This window comes from Melospiza georgiana, chromosome 3 (assembly GCF_028018845.1).
Source record: "Melospiza georgiana isolate bMelGeo1 chromosome 3, bMelGeo1.pri, whole genome shotgun sequence".
Taxonomy (NCBI): Eukaryota; Metazoa; Chordata; class Aves; order Passeriformes; family Passerellidae; genus Melospiza; species Melospiza georgiana.
In genome coordinates this window covers 82,616,397-82,634,381 of record NC_080432.1, presented here as the reverse complement: position 1 = coordinate 82,634,381, position 17,985 = coordinate 82,616,397, and the positions used below count along the sequence as shown (strand labels likewise).

Sequence of the window (17,985 nt, the reverse complement as noted above, 5' to 3'; positions counted from 1 at the left end):
TTCTTCAACTGTGATACCAGCTTTGCAGAGGAGTGCCTATCTGCATCTTTTTTTCCCCTGTTGAAGCAGTACCTCTGTTTTTGAGGAAAATGAGACACACGTGCGGCTGCAGATCTATGGCATAGGCCAGCAGCTGGATTTCAGCAGGCCCAGCAACACAATGGGTGGCACATTAGAGGTGACACTGAATAGTCCACAGAATAGTGAGGAAACATTAAAGGAGGTCAGGGCTGCAAGCAAGGTTATTACCTAAGTATTTGCAATATCTACTGGCAAGTAGGAGCTATCTAAGGGGCAATCACATAAGAGCCTGGAATAAACACATGGAGGTTTTGAAAAGCTGACAGTGCCACCATGAAATGGTAGGGGTGGCATGTAAATACTTGTACATATGCCTGACGAGACATCAGTGCTAACTGGGAGTTTGCAGAGTCTGGTGAAGCCCTAAGGGATGCTTTTCAAGACAGGAGCTGAGAGTGAGAAGTTGAAAAGAGAATCATCGAATCATTAAGGTTGGAAAAGACCTTTAATGCCATCAAGTCCAACTGTCAAAATTGATCAGCGAGTCCAACCATCAAAATCAGGATTACAGGATTACATGGCAAAACAGGCAGACTTTTGCTGTCTGGTAAGGGGCCAGGTGAGTCAGGGGCAGAGCCATTTGAGTGAATGCAGAAGACAGAAAAATATGTTTCTTTTTATTCCTTTTTCAAGTGGAAGCATACCCATTTTTAAGTTTATCTTTAAGCATCAAAGTAGTATAATTTTTTCTTCTGTAATAGCAATGCACAGAGTTGAAAAAAAGGTGTAGTCTGATAAAACTTGGGGCCTGAAGTAAACTGCTGGGAACAGTTAGAAGTGGATTACTTTAGATTCAGAAACCTGGCCAAAGATCTACTTGCAACCACTCCCTGTGGAAGATGGTAGTGAAGGGAGCTGGGAGGATGGAGGTGTTTTTCAGCACATTTCATCTTATTGTGACAGAAAGGAGAGCTCAGAATGGGACTTCTCAAATCCCAAGGCAAGTTGGGAAAATAAATTATAGTCGGTTGCCTCCCGTTGCCTAAAAAGATCTGTATGCTCTGAGCTTTCTTGTGAGTTTGAAGAGACAGTTTCCTGGTTTTAGACATGATATATGTTGTTGGAATCCCTCCAAATGACAGAGGGTTGCAGTGGGCAGTAGAGAACACAGGCAGGCCACTGTGATTTAGGAATAACTTTCTGCCAGTGTTGGGAGCAAGCTCAGAGGTGTTTGGGTTAGGTCCCATTTGTCAGTGGGAGCATGGCATCCCACATGGTCATGACTTCTTCTTGTTTAAAATGGAGTGGGAATCCTGGAAAAGGAGGGGTACCTCATTTGGACTATATCAGCTCAGTACTCTGTGAAATGTCTTTGAAAGTAAAACTTTGAATAAAAGCCTTGAAAAAAGGTGGCAGGAGATGAGGAAGAAGTGCTGTGCCTGGTGTTAAACCCAAAGGCAGTGGCAATATTGTGACCTCAGTCCCTGACCTCTACCTGGGCTGCTGGGAATTAAAATGAATGGCCCTCACCACAAGGCAGGTTTTGCTTTTTTCCTGGTTGTATGTGCCACTATCCCACCTTTTATTGCAGCCATTCATCATTGGCAGAAAGACTGGGAGATGATATTAAGGTTGTAGAATATGTCTTTTGTATCAAAGCTTCCCATTTCTTTTCACCCTCTTCTTGCCTGTTCTCTTGCCTATATTCTGTTCCTGTTGGGCTTTGCCCCCCTCTCCAGACCAGTCATCCCTTGGCCCAGCTCATAAATGATTGCTTTAATAATATTACAGCCCCTCCATTTTCACATGTGAATGACCCAAGTGACATGTGGCTTGTAATCAGACCAGGAAGAGATTTCTACCTTCACCCTTTAAAAGGCCACAGAAAATACAGAGAATAGGATCCTGCCTGTCTTGCAGTGGCCCCAGACAAGCATTTATGGCTGTGCAGTAGCTTGCAGACACTGCCCATTTGAGGGAAAGCTTTACCAGCCACACCTGGCCATTGTTTTTCCTTCTCTGCATTTATTCAAAGCTCGGAACCACGTGTACACCACAAAGATGGGAATTGAAGAAAAAGAGTACATGTAGAATTTACCAGCTGTTTAAGTCTTATTGTTGCCTTCTGTATCGATCAAATCCCTTGCCTCTTAATTGGATATTGACTGTTGTGAGGCAAATAAGGCAAGCTGTCAGAGGGGGGAGGGATGGGGCACGAGGTTTATCTTAATGGTATGTTGATCGTGACTAGTCTATAAAAGCCAGTGGGAGAGGAGTTCATTAAACCAGCCTGCAATTGCTTTAAAAAAATATGCTCTGAGTCAAGATGATTAATCATATATGTGACACTGCAATCAGAGAAAATCCGCATTGTTGCTCTGGTATTTACAATGCAAAAGCTTGAAATACGCAAATGCATGAAAACAAATTCACTAGGGACAGCTATCTGCTTGGTCTGTGAGCCTTAGGTAACCCTTACTAACATCTGACAGGGCTTTTTTTCTGGTGTTTGTTTTGGGTTTTTTTTCTTTTATTTTTTCCTCCTTGATCTTTTGTTCTGTCTCCCTGCTTCTCTGGCAGGCTCATTGGAAATGTGTGCTTGCCCTGTGCCCAAATCTGTCACCTGGACAGGGGAACCCATGTAGAAATGGCAGCAGTGACAAGGGACACTTGAGCTATCTGACAGTGAAACACACAGAACACTTTGGAAATTGATTTTATCTCATAAATGATAATAATCAGGGAATGTGAAGAGAGAGGGAAAGCTTATTGCCTATGCTGGTGTGAGCTCCCCGTTACACAAATGGGAGATACTGGCAAGTCTGTCGTATATTTTCATTTCTTTCCTGGCCATATTTTAGGCTGGGTATTGGATATGTTGCAATAACTGTCAGGCACGGTCCATTAGTGTCTCTGGATCAGGCCTGTTGTGAATCAGGAGGGAGATTAGCAGGATAGGCTCACGTTTGTGAAGATCCCACACAGCAGTGACTTGTTGAAAAAACGTTCAAAGGGGCAATAAACAAAGTTTATTTCAAATTATTTCAACGTTATGTGTTTGTTATTATATTTATTCTTTGACAATTTGGAAGTGGTTATAAAAAATTTATGATGTGGTTAAAGGTTTGTGCAGTTTGAAAAATTAGCTTTTGAGGAAGCCACCTGAACACTTCTCACATATCACCGTGCCATGAAGTGTCAGAGAAAGGGTAGTGCAGTCCTGTGGAAGGCAGGAGTGCTGCCTGGGTATTGGCTGATAGAGAAAGGAAGAGGCCATAAGTCTGGAATGCAGTAGGAATATGAGGCTTAATGCAGAGTTTGCACTTGAGAGCTTTAGGCAGTTCCCTGCTTGAGCAACTGGATTGAGGCTGTACCACCTTATCTTGCATGTGGGCTTGAGTCACTTAACATCTCAAACCTTCTGCTCCTCTTCCTACAAAAATTAGAAAAGCAATCCAGGGCAGTTGACGCGGATGGTTTTAATTCAGGATGTACTGGGAGACTAAAAGTGATCACCAGTTTTTTCTAGGTATATTATGACCCTTGTAGAAAGGGCCATAAATGTACAGCATTGCAAACGGTATAAAAAGAAATACCCTGGTTTTGCCTGGAAGGATGAAAAGTCCAGCAGGAGATCAGGGTTCTTCTACAAAGTATATGAAACAAAACTGGGGGAAGGGGAGGAAAAGTTTTATAGAATCCAGGAAGCTGAATGCATTTTTTGGTGTAATGTTTAAGTGCAGTAGGATGAAAGTTATTGCTTTAGCAGGCACTATAGTAGTACTGTTATTAGTATTTCCTTTTGATCCACTTATAATATTCCTTACATTATAATAGAGTTTGCAGCTTGCATTTTAAACATAAACTGTGGAGAATTTTATACCATGAAATCCTGAGTGAAAAATTTAATACATAGTGCTGGACCGTTCAGAGCCATAGCCTGTGGAAGGCAAGCATTAAAAAAAAAAAAAAAAAATCCTTAAATAACTGTTTTTCAGATTTGCAGGCACATTTGTTTGGATTTTTTAGTGTGCTTCAGTTATGCAAGAAAGTGAACGTGACAGTCCTCAGTTGCTTTGACAAGGATAATTTCAGAAACACTGCCCTATCATTTCACAGTTTGGCACCTTCTCCTTCTTTGTTGTAATGCATTTTTTCTGAGTTGGCTTTTCTCAGCAAAACTGCCTGTTTGTCAGGAGATTTTACATGTGTTCAGAAAAGGATGATGAAGTGGTGTGGGCTGCGTTTGGTTAGAATAGCAGGTTTGACCTGGTGACTATTTGTTTTTGAAGTCAGGGAGTATTTCGTCTGTCAGCACAGTGGAGAAGTTTGCAGGATATTCAGAATTAGATATTTTCTCAGGGCTTAATCACACTGGCCTCCTGAAGTTGCTTCCATACCAAACTTTCTCCTAAACACGAGGACTTGAAATGTTTTTCTAATCCAGTCGGCCATTAGTGGTTTTGCATTCAGGTTTTGTATTTGCTTTTGAAATGGCAACTAAAATTTGAACAAAGGTTGGAGTTTGGGTCTAGATTCATCACTGTCTGCCCTGAACATGTCCCAGTAAGGCAAGAGCAGCTGTGAGCAAGAGCTGTGACAGCAACAGGGAGCCTTGTCTTGCTGAGGATACCTGCAGGGGATTGAGCCTCAGGCTCTGCTTAGGGACTTTGCAGGGACATCTTTGCTCCTTCTTGGGGACCATATAACTTCCCTCTGGGAAAGGGACTCCACAGTTCTGTGTGGTAATGTATGGGAGCCAGGAGCAGCTTAGTGCCAGGGAGAGATTTCAGGGAAGTCTATGGAGAGACCCCAGGCAACAAAATGGCAACAGAAGTTGTCTCCTGCAGTATGCCCTCTCCTCAGGGGCTGGGCAGAGCTGCATGGGCAGTGCCAAGGTCTGGCTTGTCACGGTGATGTTGTTCTGCTGCTTTCTCTCCACTGGTGCCTTCTTCCAGCATAAACAAGGGCTGGGTTCCTAACTGGAGTAATGGGTGGGGATGTGCACGTGTGTGTTGGTACATGTGCTTGTGTGGCATGTCTGGGGAGAGGAGAGGAGGCAGCAAGTCAGCAAAAGCCCTTCCAGTTTTCTTTTGCATGCTTAGCAAAGAAGTTACAAGAGGGCATATTCCCAATTTCTTTTTAACTTTGTAGATCACCTCCAGTAGACAGATTGTCTCGCAGACCACTTCCCCTCCCCTTGGCGATCAAATAACATTCCTGTGGTGACTACAGCAGTTGCTTACATGGAAAAATAACATTAGGAAAGTATTTAATGTATTTTTAGCTGTCTTTAAATGCATTTTAGCAGCTGGAAACAAGGGGAGTTAGTAGCACGTGACCTGCAAGCTCTCCATAGACCACCACCAAGTGTGCAGGAAGTCACTGCTGGTAAAGACACCCCAGGCTGGAAAATGTTGGATAGGGTGGTCATCTCTAACCCGTATGGTCACCAGAGGTCAGGCTAAAGAGATAACCTCAATTTTTGTGGGATGTAAATGATAACAACTTGATAAACAATCAGCATGACTTCAGGTCCTTTCTTTTCACTGATCTGAGTCTTGGAAGATTTTATGAAATCTTGTTTTGATATGTTTTCAAAATACCTGTGACTTTTTCAAAGAATCTTAAGAAGATTTTAAAGGTTTGGAGTGGCAAAATATTACAACTGTAGAGATTAGTAAATAGAGTGCAGCTGAGAGAGGCAACAAGCAAGTAAATACCGCTTATTCCATCACTCTGTGATTCAGGAAAATCTTGAAATCCTTGTGAAGAGCAAACCTCTCATCAAACATTAGTGGGAGCTTTTCCTGAGAGAGGACTTTCTCTGAGCTGAGGGCTTGCTCATTCCTGTAACTGTGTGGTTGCTGAACCAGGGAACATCCTCTCTGGATCATCTTCCCTGAGCATGTTCCATTCCCAGCATAGGACCCTGATGTTGGGCTCCCCAACCACCCAGCCCACAGCAAGCACATTCATATTTCTGGGAAAAATATACCCAGCAGGTGGAAGTTTAGTACTATTTTTACTATTGCTGGTACAGTGAATGTAAAGAGCATGATAATTGATTAACTGGGACAACAGAAATGCACAGGAACTAGAATTTCAAGGATTAGGGTCTCCCCGAGGATTTCCTTCGAGTTTCAGTGAAAGGAGAGATAACCTTTGTGGTGGAAACGGAAACAGAGCTTTCAGTTCCCATCTGCAGCCAGCCTCTGGAGACAATGGCATTAAGGGTGATGTGAATTTCCTCTGTTCATCGCCACGGGACAGGAGCCCCGACGCAATTATCTGCACTATTATAGCAATGCCATTCAGCTCCTTGCAGCTTATTCTCTGTCCTAGCAGAGACATTCAGCTAATGCCTGCTGCCTTGAACGTATCTGGGAGTAGCATTCCCTGTTTCATCTCTTTTAAAGGACATTTATGGAAATCAGGTGGCAATTTTATCCCAAGTAAGCAGACTAATATTCTGTCACTCTGCCTTACTCAAGTGACTGTTGCTCTTAATGTTAGGTGGTTTTGGTTAAGTGGCATTAGAGTTTTGTGGACTAAGCAGTAGGATTTTGTTGCAAATGCATTGTCCCATTTTAGTGGAAGCTTTGCATTAATAAGTTCCATCTTAATAAATAATTTGGCTCAACCTGCCTTGTGACTTATACTATCGTAAGATCCTGCCCTTAATATTAAAATGTAAGCACAGATTTCCTCTCCCAAGGCTAAAGCTGCATAAAAAGGCTTGCACTGAAGCTCAGGAATCCTCTGTCTGGATCAAGATAATTTTTCTCTGAGAATAAGGAGAAGCAAATATCCATGCTCATTGGAGAGGAGGAAATTCTGCTGTAGATTGTTCTTCCTCTGTTGTGTTAAAAAAAGGAATCTTGACTGAATATATAGTCTGTTTCCAAACTATTGGCATCTTTCACAAATATAGGCTGGCTGGCTTATGAACAAATAGCACAGTTTCTGTAGCCAAAGATAGTTGTCATCATGCACTTATTAATGAGTACACATATCTCTGAACATCAAATGCTGTGCTATTTTCAGAGAGATCCTTTCAGATCCTGTTTTCTGGTTTGGTTTTTAAATTTTTTTTTTCCTTAGCCTCCTGCCATTTTCTTTCAAAGCTCAGTGGTAGAAAGCAGAGGAAAAAGGGACCTAGGAAAGGAGATCCTCTCATCTGTCCAGCTTCCCCACATCAGGAGCTACTCCATGCGTGTCATTCCTGGCAGATGTTGCCTAATCTGCTCTTTAGAAACTCCAGTGATGGGGCTTTGACAGTCTCCTTAGGCAATCTGCTCCAGTGCTTTGCTGTACCTGTCATTAAGAAGGGCTCCTGATATCTAACCTGCAATTAAAGGCCATGATTTCCCACACAACCCTTCATCAGGCTGACCTTACAGCCCAACAACCTCCACCAAGTCAGCTGCAGTTTCCTCACTCAATCATCTTTGCCAGCACTGCTCCTTGGGCGGTGTGCTCTGCTCTAGCAGTAGCAGTGAGGTGGTGTGTGTGTGTGTGTGTGTGTGTGTGTGCGTGTGTGTGCCACTGGTCTTGCCAAGTGCCCAGCCTGGTGTCCCAGAGGCTGGCAGTGGGCCGGTTTCCCTCTCGGATCCCATGCAGCTGACGGGAGGGCGGCTGTCCGCCAGTCGAGGGTATTGAATTAGGAGAATCAGTAAATCCCAGGAGAGGCACTGCCACTGTGAAGTTGCAGCAGTTTTGCACTGATAAAACTAGCAGTGCTAACCATGGTTCCAGGCCTCAGAACATGAGCTGATGCCTTTTCTTGTCCTGGAACAAAATGTGCTGTGAGAGGAGTTGTTCCATATATTACATGTATGTATTCAATCACATCTAGCAGTTAGTACATATATTTTTTGATGAGTGCGTTCCTATAATGATTTTAGCAGTATTAAAGCTTTTTTTAAAAAAATCAGAGTGATCACAGATTTGGCTCAGTTTTTTTTGCACTTGTTTCCTTTTGAACAATAGCATCCCACGGCAGCCAGGCCTGATGGCAAAGCTGTAGATGCCAGCTTGCTGTGAGTGAGACGCTGGGGAACCGAGGCAGTCACGAGGTGTGCAGCAGTGATTGAGAGTGGGTCAGTGTAGGCACAGATGCATCACAATATGACCATTGCAAGATAAATTCTGAGCCACTTTTTTAATATGCTTAGAACTGTAATGAACATTGTAAGAGTATTTCCTTCTGCAAATTATTTACGACTGGAAGATGGTAGTAATGAATTAATGGAAAGATACTGGAGAATTAGTCCTGACTGCTCAGAACAGGTGTTTTTTACAATGGAAACCAGCTAGCTAAATTGGGTGTATTTCTGCTGCCTGAGCAAATTTTGGCAGTATGTAGCTAAACAGGTTTAGAGACTAGGAAATTTTAGCGACATCCAAAATTAAGTACAGCAAGGTTTAGATCAGTGGGAGCAGGAGCATGTTTCTGTCAGCAGGGGTGAATAACCTTTGTGTAACTGGCAGTTTTGGTAAGCAGGTCAAGTTCAGTGGGGTTTGTCTCTGTATTTTGACATATGCACTCCAAACACCCTGATATCCATTTCATTTTACAAGGTGTGTGTGTGCACCAAGACAACGCTCCAGAGGGTCACTGGCAGGTTACAATGTGCCAGCCATCACATGCACAATGCAGTGCGTGGTGCCAAGATAAAATTTCAGGGGTCTGGGGGCACCAACAGCATTCAGAGCCCCATACAACACCTCTGCCCCACCAGTATCTCCATAGCTGTCCCTCACTGAGCATCCCATTGGCATCTGTTTTCCCAGGCTGACAGGTCTCTTTCTATTTGTGCAAGGCATTTTTAAGGCATTCATCCCCCAGCTGTCTTCTAGATGACCTGGAAGAACTTCAGTGAGTTGCCCATATTTCTTCAAAGAGGAAAGGACAAAATTTATTTTCAAAATTTATAGAATTTTGAGGTGTGTTTTTTTTAGAAAACCTGGTTAGATTTGAACTTTATATTCCATGCAGCATGGAGGTAGATTTATTGTGAAAGAGAGCTTTTAGTTTCAAACTAATAATTGGAAGAATACATTTAAATCTTTGTCAGTATAAAAGTGACTTCAGATGTTCAGGAATCCTCTTTCTTGTGGTTTTAAAGGAAAATTTTAAACATTTTTTACCCCACAACTATTGAGGGCTTTTAAAGAAAATACCCATAAACTGTTAGGAATCATACAGAATGAACTTTTTTCCTACTTCCCTTGTGCTTGTAATCATCATCAATTTTAGGTACTTCCCAAAATATACCTTTGGACAAATTTTTCACCATTAAAAATGGCATTTTCTGTTGGGCAAACTGTGCTCACACCCCATGGCTGACAAGCAGAGGCCCGAGTCAAAGCCTGCTGGAGTCAAGGGGCTTTCACTGAGGTGCAGACCCTGCATGTTTTCCTTATCGCCAGTGCTGTTAGGCCACATCTCCCCTTCCCCAGCCCATCTCCTTGGGGAGAGGCAGAAGCCTGTTTGAAGACAAACAAGTCGCAGAGCCTGCAAGGTGTAAATATCTTTCATAAATGCCAATGCCGAAAAGCCGGCGCGCCGGGCGCGTGACATGCGGTGACAGGCAGCTCTCAGCGCGCGGGGGGCGAGCAAGGTGCCAGCTCTCGCTGCCACAGGCACTGAGGTGTGCCCGGATTGCACCTGGGCATCCCTGGGCACCCCTGTCCCGGGAGCGCACACGGGGCAGCAGCAGGGATGGGCGCAGAGCTGCGGCTCCCGGCCCCGCTGCCCCTGCCCGCACCCCTCGCCCCCGATGCGGTCACCCTGCCTCTGCCCTCCTCCTCTCCCCGGCTTCTTTGGGCAGGGGCTGATTTAAATAGGTTGGCAGGGAGCCAGGAGCTCATCATTTTAATGCAGTGTAAAATGGAATGTGCATAATTATATGCAAGCCATATGTGAGGGAGACAGCTCAGCTGTGAATTTTGGGAGGCTGTGAGAGGGAGAGAGTGAACAGTCAGGAATCAGATGAGATGGAGCGGAACGGAGTGCAAGTGTCACTCAAATGAACAGTGTAATGAGCGTATTGCTGACACTCCTCCTTTCACCTGCTTCTCCCTTTTGCTTTAACTCAAAAAGCAGAAAACGCTCGAGATGAGAAGGGAAAAATACTATATGCAAGCAGGATTGGTAATGGGCTCTGGTAATGTCTCCATTTAGACTTCAGCTTTCTTAATTAACAGTGTAGTTACAAATAACCAGTAACTTTTAATGCATCTTTGTCATTAAATATTTTGACCGCATTTGACTGAAGGATCATTGTTCTCACTCAATGATTGCTCCTTTCAAAGCTTCACTTAAACATGGAGGGGGAATCCATTTATTTGTAATAGTATTACATGTAAATTATGAGTATGAAAGCTTTTATTTTTTTAATTTCTTTTTTGGCCTTACTGTTAAACTGAAAATACAAGTACATCATCTAGGGATCGCTTAAGCATGTCAAAAAGTTTAAACGAGTACATATGTAATGTAATCCTGAAAAATGCCATGGAGTAAATTGAAACCCTGAGTTACTCAGTTTCCAGCTCAAATATTTCATTTTGGTTTTGTCTTTTGTTGTTCTAATTATTACTCCACAATGAATTTGCATGTTCAATCTAAGCTATGTAAGAAAACAGCATCCCAAGTTCTCATATCTAAAAGGTGTACTATTTAAAGAAACTTTTTAATAATGTTGTATTTTGGGATTCCCGTCTGTTTTAATGATCTGAGCTGTTATGCTTTTAGCTATTTTTTTCCTTCCATTATTTGTAAGTCCCTAAATAGGCCATTATATTTCCCTTCAGGCTAGAGATGAAGATGGACATGCTGAAAATTTTCCCCAGCAGCACTATGCTAAGGAAACTCCAAGACTTGCCTTCAAGAATAACTGCGAACTACTTGTAAGAATAATATACTTACAACAAGTCTAGATTGTTACTTTAGCACAGTGAAAACCGTTTTTTTTAAAGGCTTTTGTTCATTATGACATACATTATGAAATATGATAGGTTTTTTTTTTTACTGTTTTAGCGTTGTAATGCTAGTTCTGCTATCCGTGAACAGTTTAAGATCTTAAATTGCTTGGAAAATATCAAATATTTGATGTCAGCACATGAATGGCCTTGTCTTACTACCTTGTCTTGCACTGGTAAATCAGGGAGAGCCATGCGGGGAGTGGCTGGTGATGCACGGAACGCCCCCCACCCTTTCCCCCAAGGCACCCCAAAACTCACTCTCCCATGCACCTTTTAGCTCTGCCTTGTTTTCGGGTGGTGGTGCTGCATTTTGTTCTGCTAACAGGCAGTCCTCCCTTCAGAGCTTGCCTGTTCCTCCCCTTCATAGCTGCATGCAACCCAGAGCATCCTTTCCTTTCCTCTCCACTCCTCTCCTCTCCATTCCTCTCCTCTGCTGTGGGGAAAGAGTGAAAGCCAGGAAAGCACTTACAGGGAGCCTGGAGTGTTTACAAGCCATAAGAGAGATGATATCAGCTGTGAAAGAATCTCTGTTCCAAGGCAGGGTTAATTCGCTGTTCATTTTAGCGTTTGCAGCTAGACAAGATTAAAAGCAAGCAGGAATGCCTATTATATTTCTATTAAATGAATCTGTTGGGACCTAATGTTCTTGATTAGCTTGCGAAAATTAGTGCTCCACCATGAGTTTTTCTGTTTGCCTAAAGTAAACAGAGGATGAATTGTCATACATTTAAAAGAGATTCATGCATGGCTTTCGAAAAGGGAGGTTTAGATACATGCATAGATCTCTCCCTTGCATTCCCCTTTCTTCTCATCTGTACTTAAGTAAAATGTATCATTTGGCTAAATGGAAGTGTTTATGGAGAGCCAGTACACGGGGTTTTACTTTGAAACAACATTTCTTTTTTTCTGGTTGTAACCAGAGAAGAGGCGGGTGGCAGTGCAGGAGCAAGCTGTGTTTTATCTGCATTATTACCCGTGCCTGCTCCCGCAGGATGCCAGGCCAAGCGCTGCTCTGGGTGTCCCAGGTGCAACAGGCAGTGAAAGTCGAGCTGATGAGCTGATAACCCAGCACTGAAGCTGGCCTCCAGGTCCAGTCAGCTGGCCAGAGAAGCCCACAGCAGGAAGCAGCCGCTCAGGGCTGGTGGCCAGTCCCTGCTCCCCACACTGCCCAGAGCACAGAGCATCTTGGCCACTCCTGCACTACTGAGCCTGCGCCCTCCTGCCCCACAAGTGTCCCCTGCGCTGAGCCAGCCCTTGGTTAGGTAAAGACAATGCTTTTTAAACCCATGAGTGTCACTTGGAAGGTTCAGTTTGTTACCAGTATAATTCTCCCCAGCCAAAAGCAAGGTGACCCAGGAGATCTGGTCTTGGGTCCTCTTAAACCCTTTGCAAAGTTCCTGGTGGTTTCTGGGTTAGCAGTGTTACATCCTAAGGAGAGGGAACTAGACAAACACAAAGGGTGGTTCCCTGGTGTACTCATAATTCCTGTGCCAAATAAATGAAGCTTTTTCATCAAGGCCGTGCTTAATTACTGTGCTGCTAATCAGGCCTGACGAACCATCACAGCACACCAAGATGCTCCCAAAGTCAGTAGGGCTTCTTGGTGCTGGAGAAACTTAGTAATAGAGACAACATGGATATGTCATGTAATATTTCCATTGAAAATCTGCTTTATATTTAGTGCAAGCCATCGATGAACCAATTAACCCACTTTGTGCTATTAAAATCAAGCATTCTTTTAATGCCCAGTTGCTTATTCCTCTATTAATACGCATTTAAGTTTTTGCTTTATTATATCACCACTGTGTCTGGCAAAAGCTCAAGTCATCAAAGTTAGTCTTTCATGTGCTTTTTTGGACAAGTTTCAATTCTTGTTTAAGGAAGTAATAAAAGAAATTTGTTATAGTTTTATTTTTCCTATGCTATTGGAAACAAAATTGGCAGGGATGTAATCTGCACTCAATTTGTATGTGGAAAAAATAGTAGGCAAATAATGAATATGTACCTCTGCTATCTTTAAAGATGTATTTTAGGAACTTTCAGTGAAAATATGATGTTGAGCCTAGGTGTGGGTGGTGGGGGAGCTAGTGTTATTTGTTGAAGGTTCTATGTGTTTCACTGAGAGGTAGTGTTATTCCTTCTACATTTTACTTTATGGAAACAATGCTATGTTAAAATGTGTTCAAATTTCAAAAGCTAATTTCACCAGAACTAGCCATCAAGAAACCTTCTTTCTCTTAAAGGCTACTCAGTATCCTTGAGAGAGGAGAAAAAAACCAAAACAAACATAAAAGAAAGGAGTGGGGACAGCTGATCCTCTAAAAAAATATTTTCCCAATGGTGAAAACTTACCCAGAATCTAACAGCACGAGTCAGATGCTGGCTGAGGGAACAGACGAGATTTTATAAATCAAAGAGAAACTGAAACTTGTTTATGCTTTTGAGAATGAGGAAATCCTTGGAGCTTTCTGAGGGCAGTTCAGAGTAAATAGAGTAATAGTCTGTCAGGTAAAATTGGAGGCTTGAGCTCAAAAATGCATTTTTTGCTTTAGGGTTCAGCTGCCATTTTCCAGTGAGGTTAGTTTCAGCAAAGGCAGGCTCCTCAGTTTGGGAAATGCTCATGCTGGGAGAGTGCTGCCAGCCGGGATCCAGGGCTGGGTTGCTGCTGCTGGGTCTGCATGCCAGGGCTCTCCCTCAGGAGCCAGGCTACACTGGCTGAATTTTAACATCCCAGGCCACAGGCACACACAGCAAGCTTTAACTCTTCAGTACTTGGAGAGATTTTAAAGCATGGTAACATAGAGTATTAAAAATTTAACATGGAGGATTACAAATTGTATGCTTTCTTTAGTGCTTACACACCACAAGAGCAGATAATTTGATGAGATAGAACTCAGCTTTTCTGTTTGGTTTTTGTCTTTTTTGAATGTGAGCAAGTTTGATAAGAAATAGAAGGAAGAAAGGTATAATTTAGGCAGAGGAAACCCCTGAAGTGTGTTCAGTAGTTCTGCTCATTAAGAAAAGCAGTGACAATTAAATATTCTGGTTAGTATAGGAAGCCATTTTGCAGTTATGGGATTAGAACAGGGAACTCATTTCCCAAGCTAAATCCATATATGTTGCGTCCTGGGATTTGTTGTAGGGCACAAAACCCAAAATGGTTAAGATGCTCTAATCAATGAGCAGATCAGATTCTCCTTGTGGACTTCACAGTATTTTTGAGAATCATGTTGTCTAAAGTTTAGCTATCCATGCTAAATATCAGGAACTACATAAAAGAAATCTATTTTTAAAGAGCCAGGTCAGCATGCTGTCTTGGCCAGCCATCCATTCTTCTCCCATAGGCACTGCCTCGGGATTTCAATTTCTTATTCCATGAGTGGCTGGAAGCTTTTCTTTCAGGCACATCTCTTTGTTTCCAGAAGGAAAAGGCAGAATTTAGTCCCTGCTGTAAGCTGATTGTCAAGAAACAGTACAGTCCAGCTAACAGTGGATGTGGGGAGAAAGATGGGATTAACTGCATAGAAAGGGGAGGCTGGAGTGAAAAGGCCAGCAAGGAGCCCACAGCCCCAGCTCTAGCCGGATGAAATTCCTGAGCCATTGCCTAGAGAAAGGAAAAATCCATCTGGCACCTACCCAGGTTAGTCAGGGGTAGGGAGAGTCATGCTTGGTTGCCTTTTAACAAAAGTGGGAAAGAAAAACCAAAAGTTCGTCTTTCCTCCCCCCATTTACTCAAATATTGAGTCAAGGTTTCAGATTGGCATGCTGCTGTATGAGGCAAGGAGGGTTTGATGGGTTAAGGAAATGAAACATCAGGTTGCTTTCCAGATAATTTGTTTATGGAGATGATGTGAGTACCACCCACTGCTGTGGGATTATATGTAAAGCAAACAAATAACCAAACAAAACATAAATATCCTGGAAAAAAATTCATTTCCAGTCCTATACCCAGTTGAATCCATGCTTTTCGTGCAGAAAAATCCTCATCTTTTCATCTTTGAAATAAAAAAGTCCTGTTCCTAGTAGTTCTGCTCCGGGAGGATAAATTTGTGAATGCAGTATGAGATGAATTATAAGTCCTGGTGCTTGGAAGCTATTATGTAAAAGACTCAAAATAAAACATGCTTGCTATTGGATTTAATGCAAACTCACCTACGGCTAGTTATCTTTAATCATTGACAAAAAGAGGCAGAGAAAACTCTGAAAACACATCTACAATGGAAACATGAAATGCAAATTGTTTTCTTATGAGCAAAAGGCCTTTGGGGAGGCTCTGGCAAAGCTGTGGTGAGCCAGAGCTGCATCTGATGCTTTGCTTGAAGTCGTGTCACTGTGCTCTGCTGTTCCAGCACTAGAGGCAGAGTCAGGACAAGGGGCACATGTGGGGCACCCAGACAGGGCAGTGGGGATGCAGGCAGGTTAACTTCAGAATTATGGCACTGAGATGTGGGAAAGATTTTGTACCTACTAGACTGATATTTGAAAGTACTGAGAGTATTTGTGATCAGATGAGGCTGATAGGTTTTAGTGTTGTAGATGAGTTAAATGTAAATATGCATATTGGTATCCTTTGAAGGCCATGAGAGTTTTGGTTTCAGAAAGTGAGGCTTAAATTCATTTTTTTAAGGTGCCTGACCTGCTTACTGTGCCCCAGTATCAAGCAAAACCACTCCCTATTAGTGCCTCAGCAGCAGAAGAAAATACCTCTCAGTCCATTTAAAATCACAGTGCCTTCAAAAAAGGACTGAATTAGGAAGAAATAGCTTTGCTCATTCTGTCCCTTACCTTTCCACCCTTTTTGTCTCTCCTTTTTGTCTCTCTCTCTTCTTATTCATAGCAGAGTGGAGAGAGAGGAAGAAGTGCACTTCCTCCTGTGCTTATTCTGGATCTTCCCTCTTGGGTGCAAAGCAGCAGAGAGAAAGGGAGAGCACTTCCTTCATCCTGGCCAAGGATGGGAATATGCATAGCTTTTGGCCTGAAAGCTGGAGCAGAAGCGCTGCCCAGCAGCTCTGAGGGGTGCAGGGCCACAGCTAGCCTGTCAGGTACAATCCTGTGGTCAGGAGGCAATTCTGCCACCTTGGAGGGGCAGGAGAGGAGAGGGGGAAGAGACCTGTGACACCTTGTGGAGTTCCAGATCGTAGAGCTACTGAGTCTGATGAGAGTTTAAAACCTCCACAGCCATGTTTAAATGCTGCTTCAGCATCAACAGATGCTTATCTCACTGCTGGTGCAGTTTTTTTGGTGGTTTTCTGATGGATTTCATCAGTTTCTTGCCTGAGTTTGTCTGAGGGCAACTGGTAGTCCTGCATCAGTTGCACTGTGGCACACGCAGTGTTTCGAGCAGATGACTGTGCAAAACCCCCAACAACCATCATTGGAAAGCCCACTGTGGGTTTCAGGGTCCTTGGATCAGGCACAGAGAGCTGTCAGAGTGGTGGTTGTGGCCCTGGAACAAAAATATGGGGAAAAGCAATTGTAGCAGTGAATTGATACTGATGCTCTTAAAACCTCAGTAATCTTGGCCACATGAAATCCAAGCTTTCTTGTGACTGAAATAACAGTGACGCTTAGGTCATATGGTGGATTAATCGCCTGTAGTGTTTCATTTTCAAAAACTAAATTGTCCATGAGCAATGGCAGAGTATTTTGAAACTAAACTCCCCAAAACCCCACTGAAAACCTTGCACTCTGTTTCTCTTCAAGTAAGGGCAACAAACCAGGAAAAATTATTCTGAATGGTTTTTTGTCCTTGATTGCCGCCAGGCTGAATGAAGGGCTAAGTGGCACTTGCATGTTCCTGTTGAGTGCTGTGTAAATGCACTGTAAAAAGGCAGCATTCAGACCATGGGCCTGTTTGCAGCCCTGGGGAGAGAGAGCCCTGACACCCAGCTCCAGCTGACCCTCCCTGCCTGCTGGCACAGATAGGCACCAAGGAGCACTGGGTGCCTTGGCATCTGTGCCGTGATCAGCATCCCGCTGGGATAACACGGGATCAAACACAGAGCTGCAGCCTGCCAGCCCCCCTGCCACACACTGTCCCCAGGAAATTATAGTCCCTGGGCCTGTCTGCACACATCTCTTTACTGGGTAAGAACAAATGCAGCCACTGTCTTGCCCGGCACACAGGCTGTGTCCTTCTTGGCCCTGCTTTGTAATGATAGGTTTTTCTATCCCACAATGGAAGCGAATCCATTCCTCACATTATGGCAGCATGGACCAGACCTGGGAGGTTTTCTCGGCTGCAAGAGACTTCCTAGAGGATCCTGAGAGATTTCCTTGGTCTTTCAGGCCTTCTGCTCCCCTTCCCCTAGTCTGCACCACCATGCTACTTAAAGTATTAAGCTTTTATTTCTTAACCCACACCATGCTTAGGACTCCACAACCTCTGACCCAAAACCCAGTGAAATCAATAAGATCCCTCTTGTTCACTTGAGGTGGGTTCTGAATGACACCTTATGTTCTACAAACAAAAAAAGATGAATGACTACTTTGAGACATCTTCTCCTGTCTGACCAAAAACCTCAGCAGGCCAGCTAACAGCTAATTTGAAATGTAGAAAACATGATCTTTATTAATAATATCTAAGCCGAAGGCTGACATCAGAGACCTGTTGTAGGAACTAATAGAAAACAAAGGCCAAAGTCTGAGGTAGCAGATTTTCTGCTGGAAAGAAGATCCAAACCTCACTTCTTTTACACCCAGGGTTATTGAGTGACCAGGACTTTGAGCACAAAGGAGGGTGAGGGATTCCCACAGCTCCCACAGAGGTGGGCAGGGGAGCGCCAGTCACCCCTGGAGTGTCAAGGAGAGCCAGTGCCCAGCAACACAGAAAATACAAAGTATGAAAGTCACAGGAGCATCAGGAAAGGGAAGAAGGAAGGGAATAAAAGGAATAAAATTCTCCTCCATGGTCAAGGATATGTCTTCCTCCCCAGGCAGGCTGGTACCTCCTGGAGCTCTACATAATCCCCATCT

General features: G+C 43.4%; 1 protein-coding gene across 2 annotated transcripts in view; it reads left to right on the top strand.

Moving 5' to 3' along the window:
* SOBP (sine oculis binding protein homolog) overlaps window positions 1-17,985 on the top strand; it is a 111,786-nt gene that overhangs the window by 52,590 nt on the left and 41,211 nt on the right. Inside the window, exon 5 of one of the 2 annotated variants that reach the window (XM_058020633.1) lies at window positions 10,840-10,935. The exons of the other annotated variant lie outside the window; for it this stretch is intronic. Coding sequence (XP_057876616.1) covers window positions 10,840-10,935 — 96 coding nt within the window. The remainder of the gene's footprint in view (window positions 1-10,839; window positions 10,936-17,985) is intronic. 2 annotated transcript variants of the gene reach the window in all.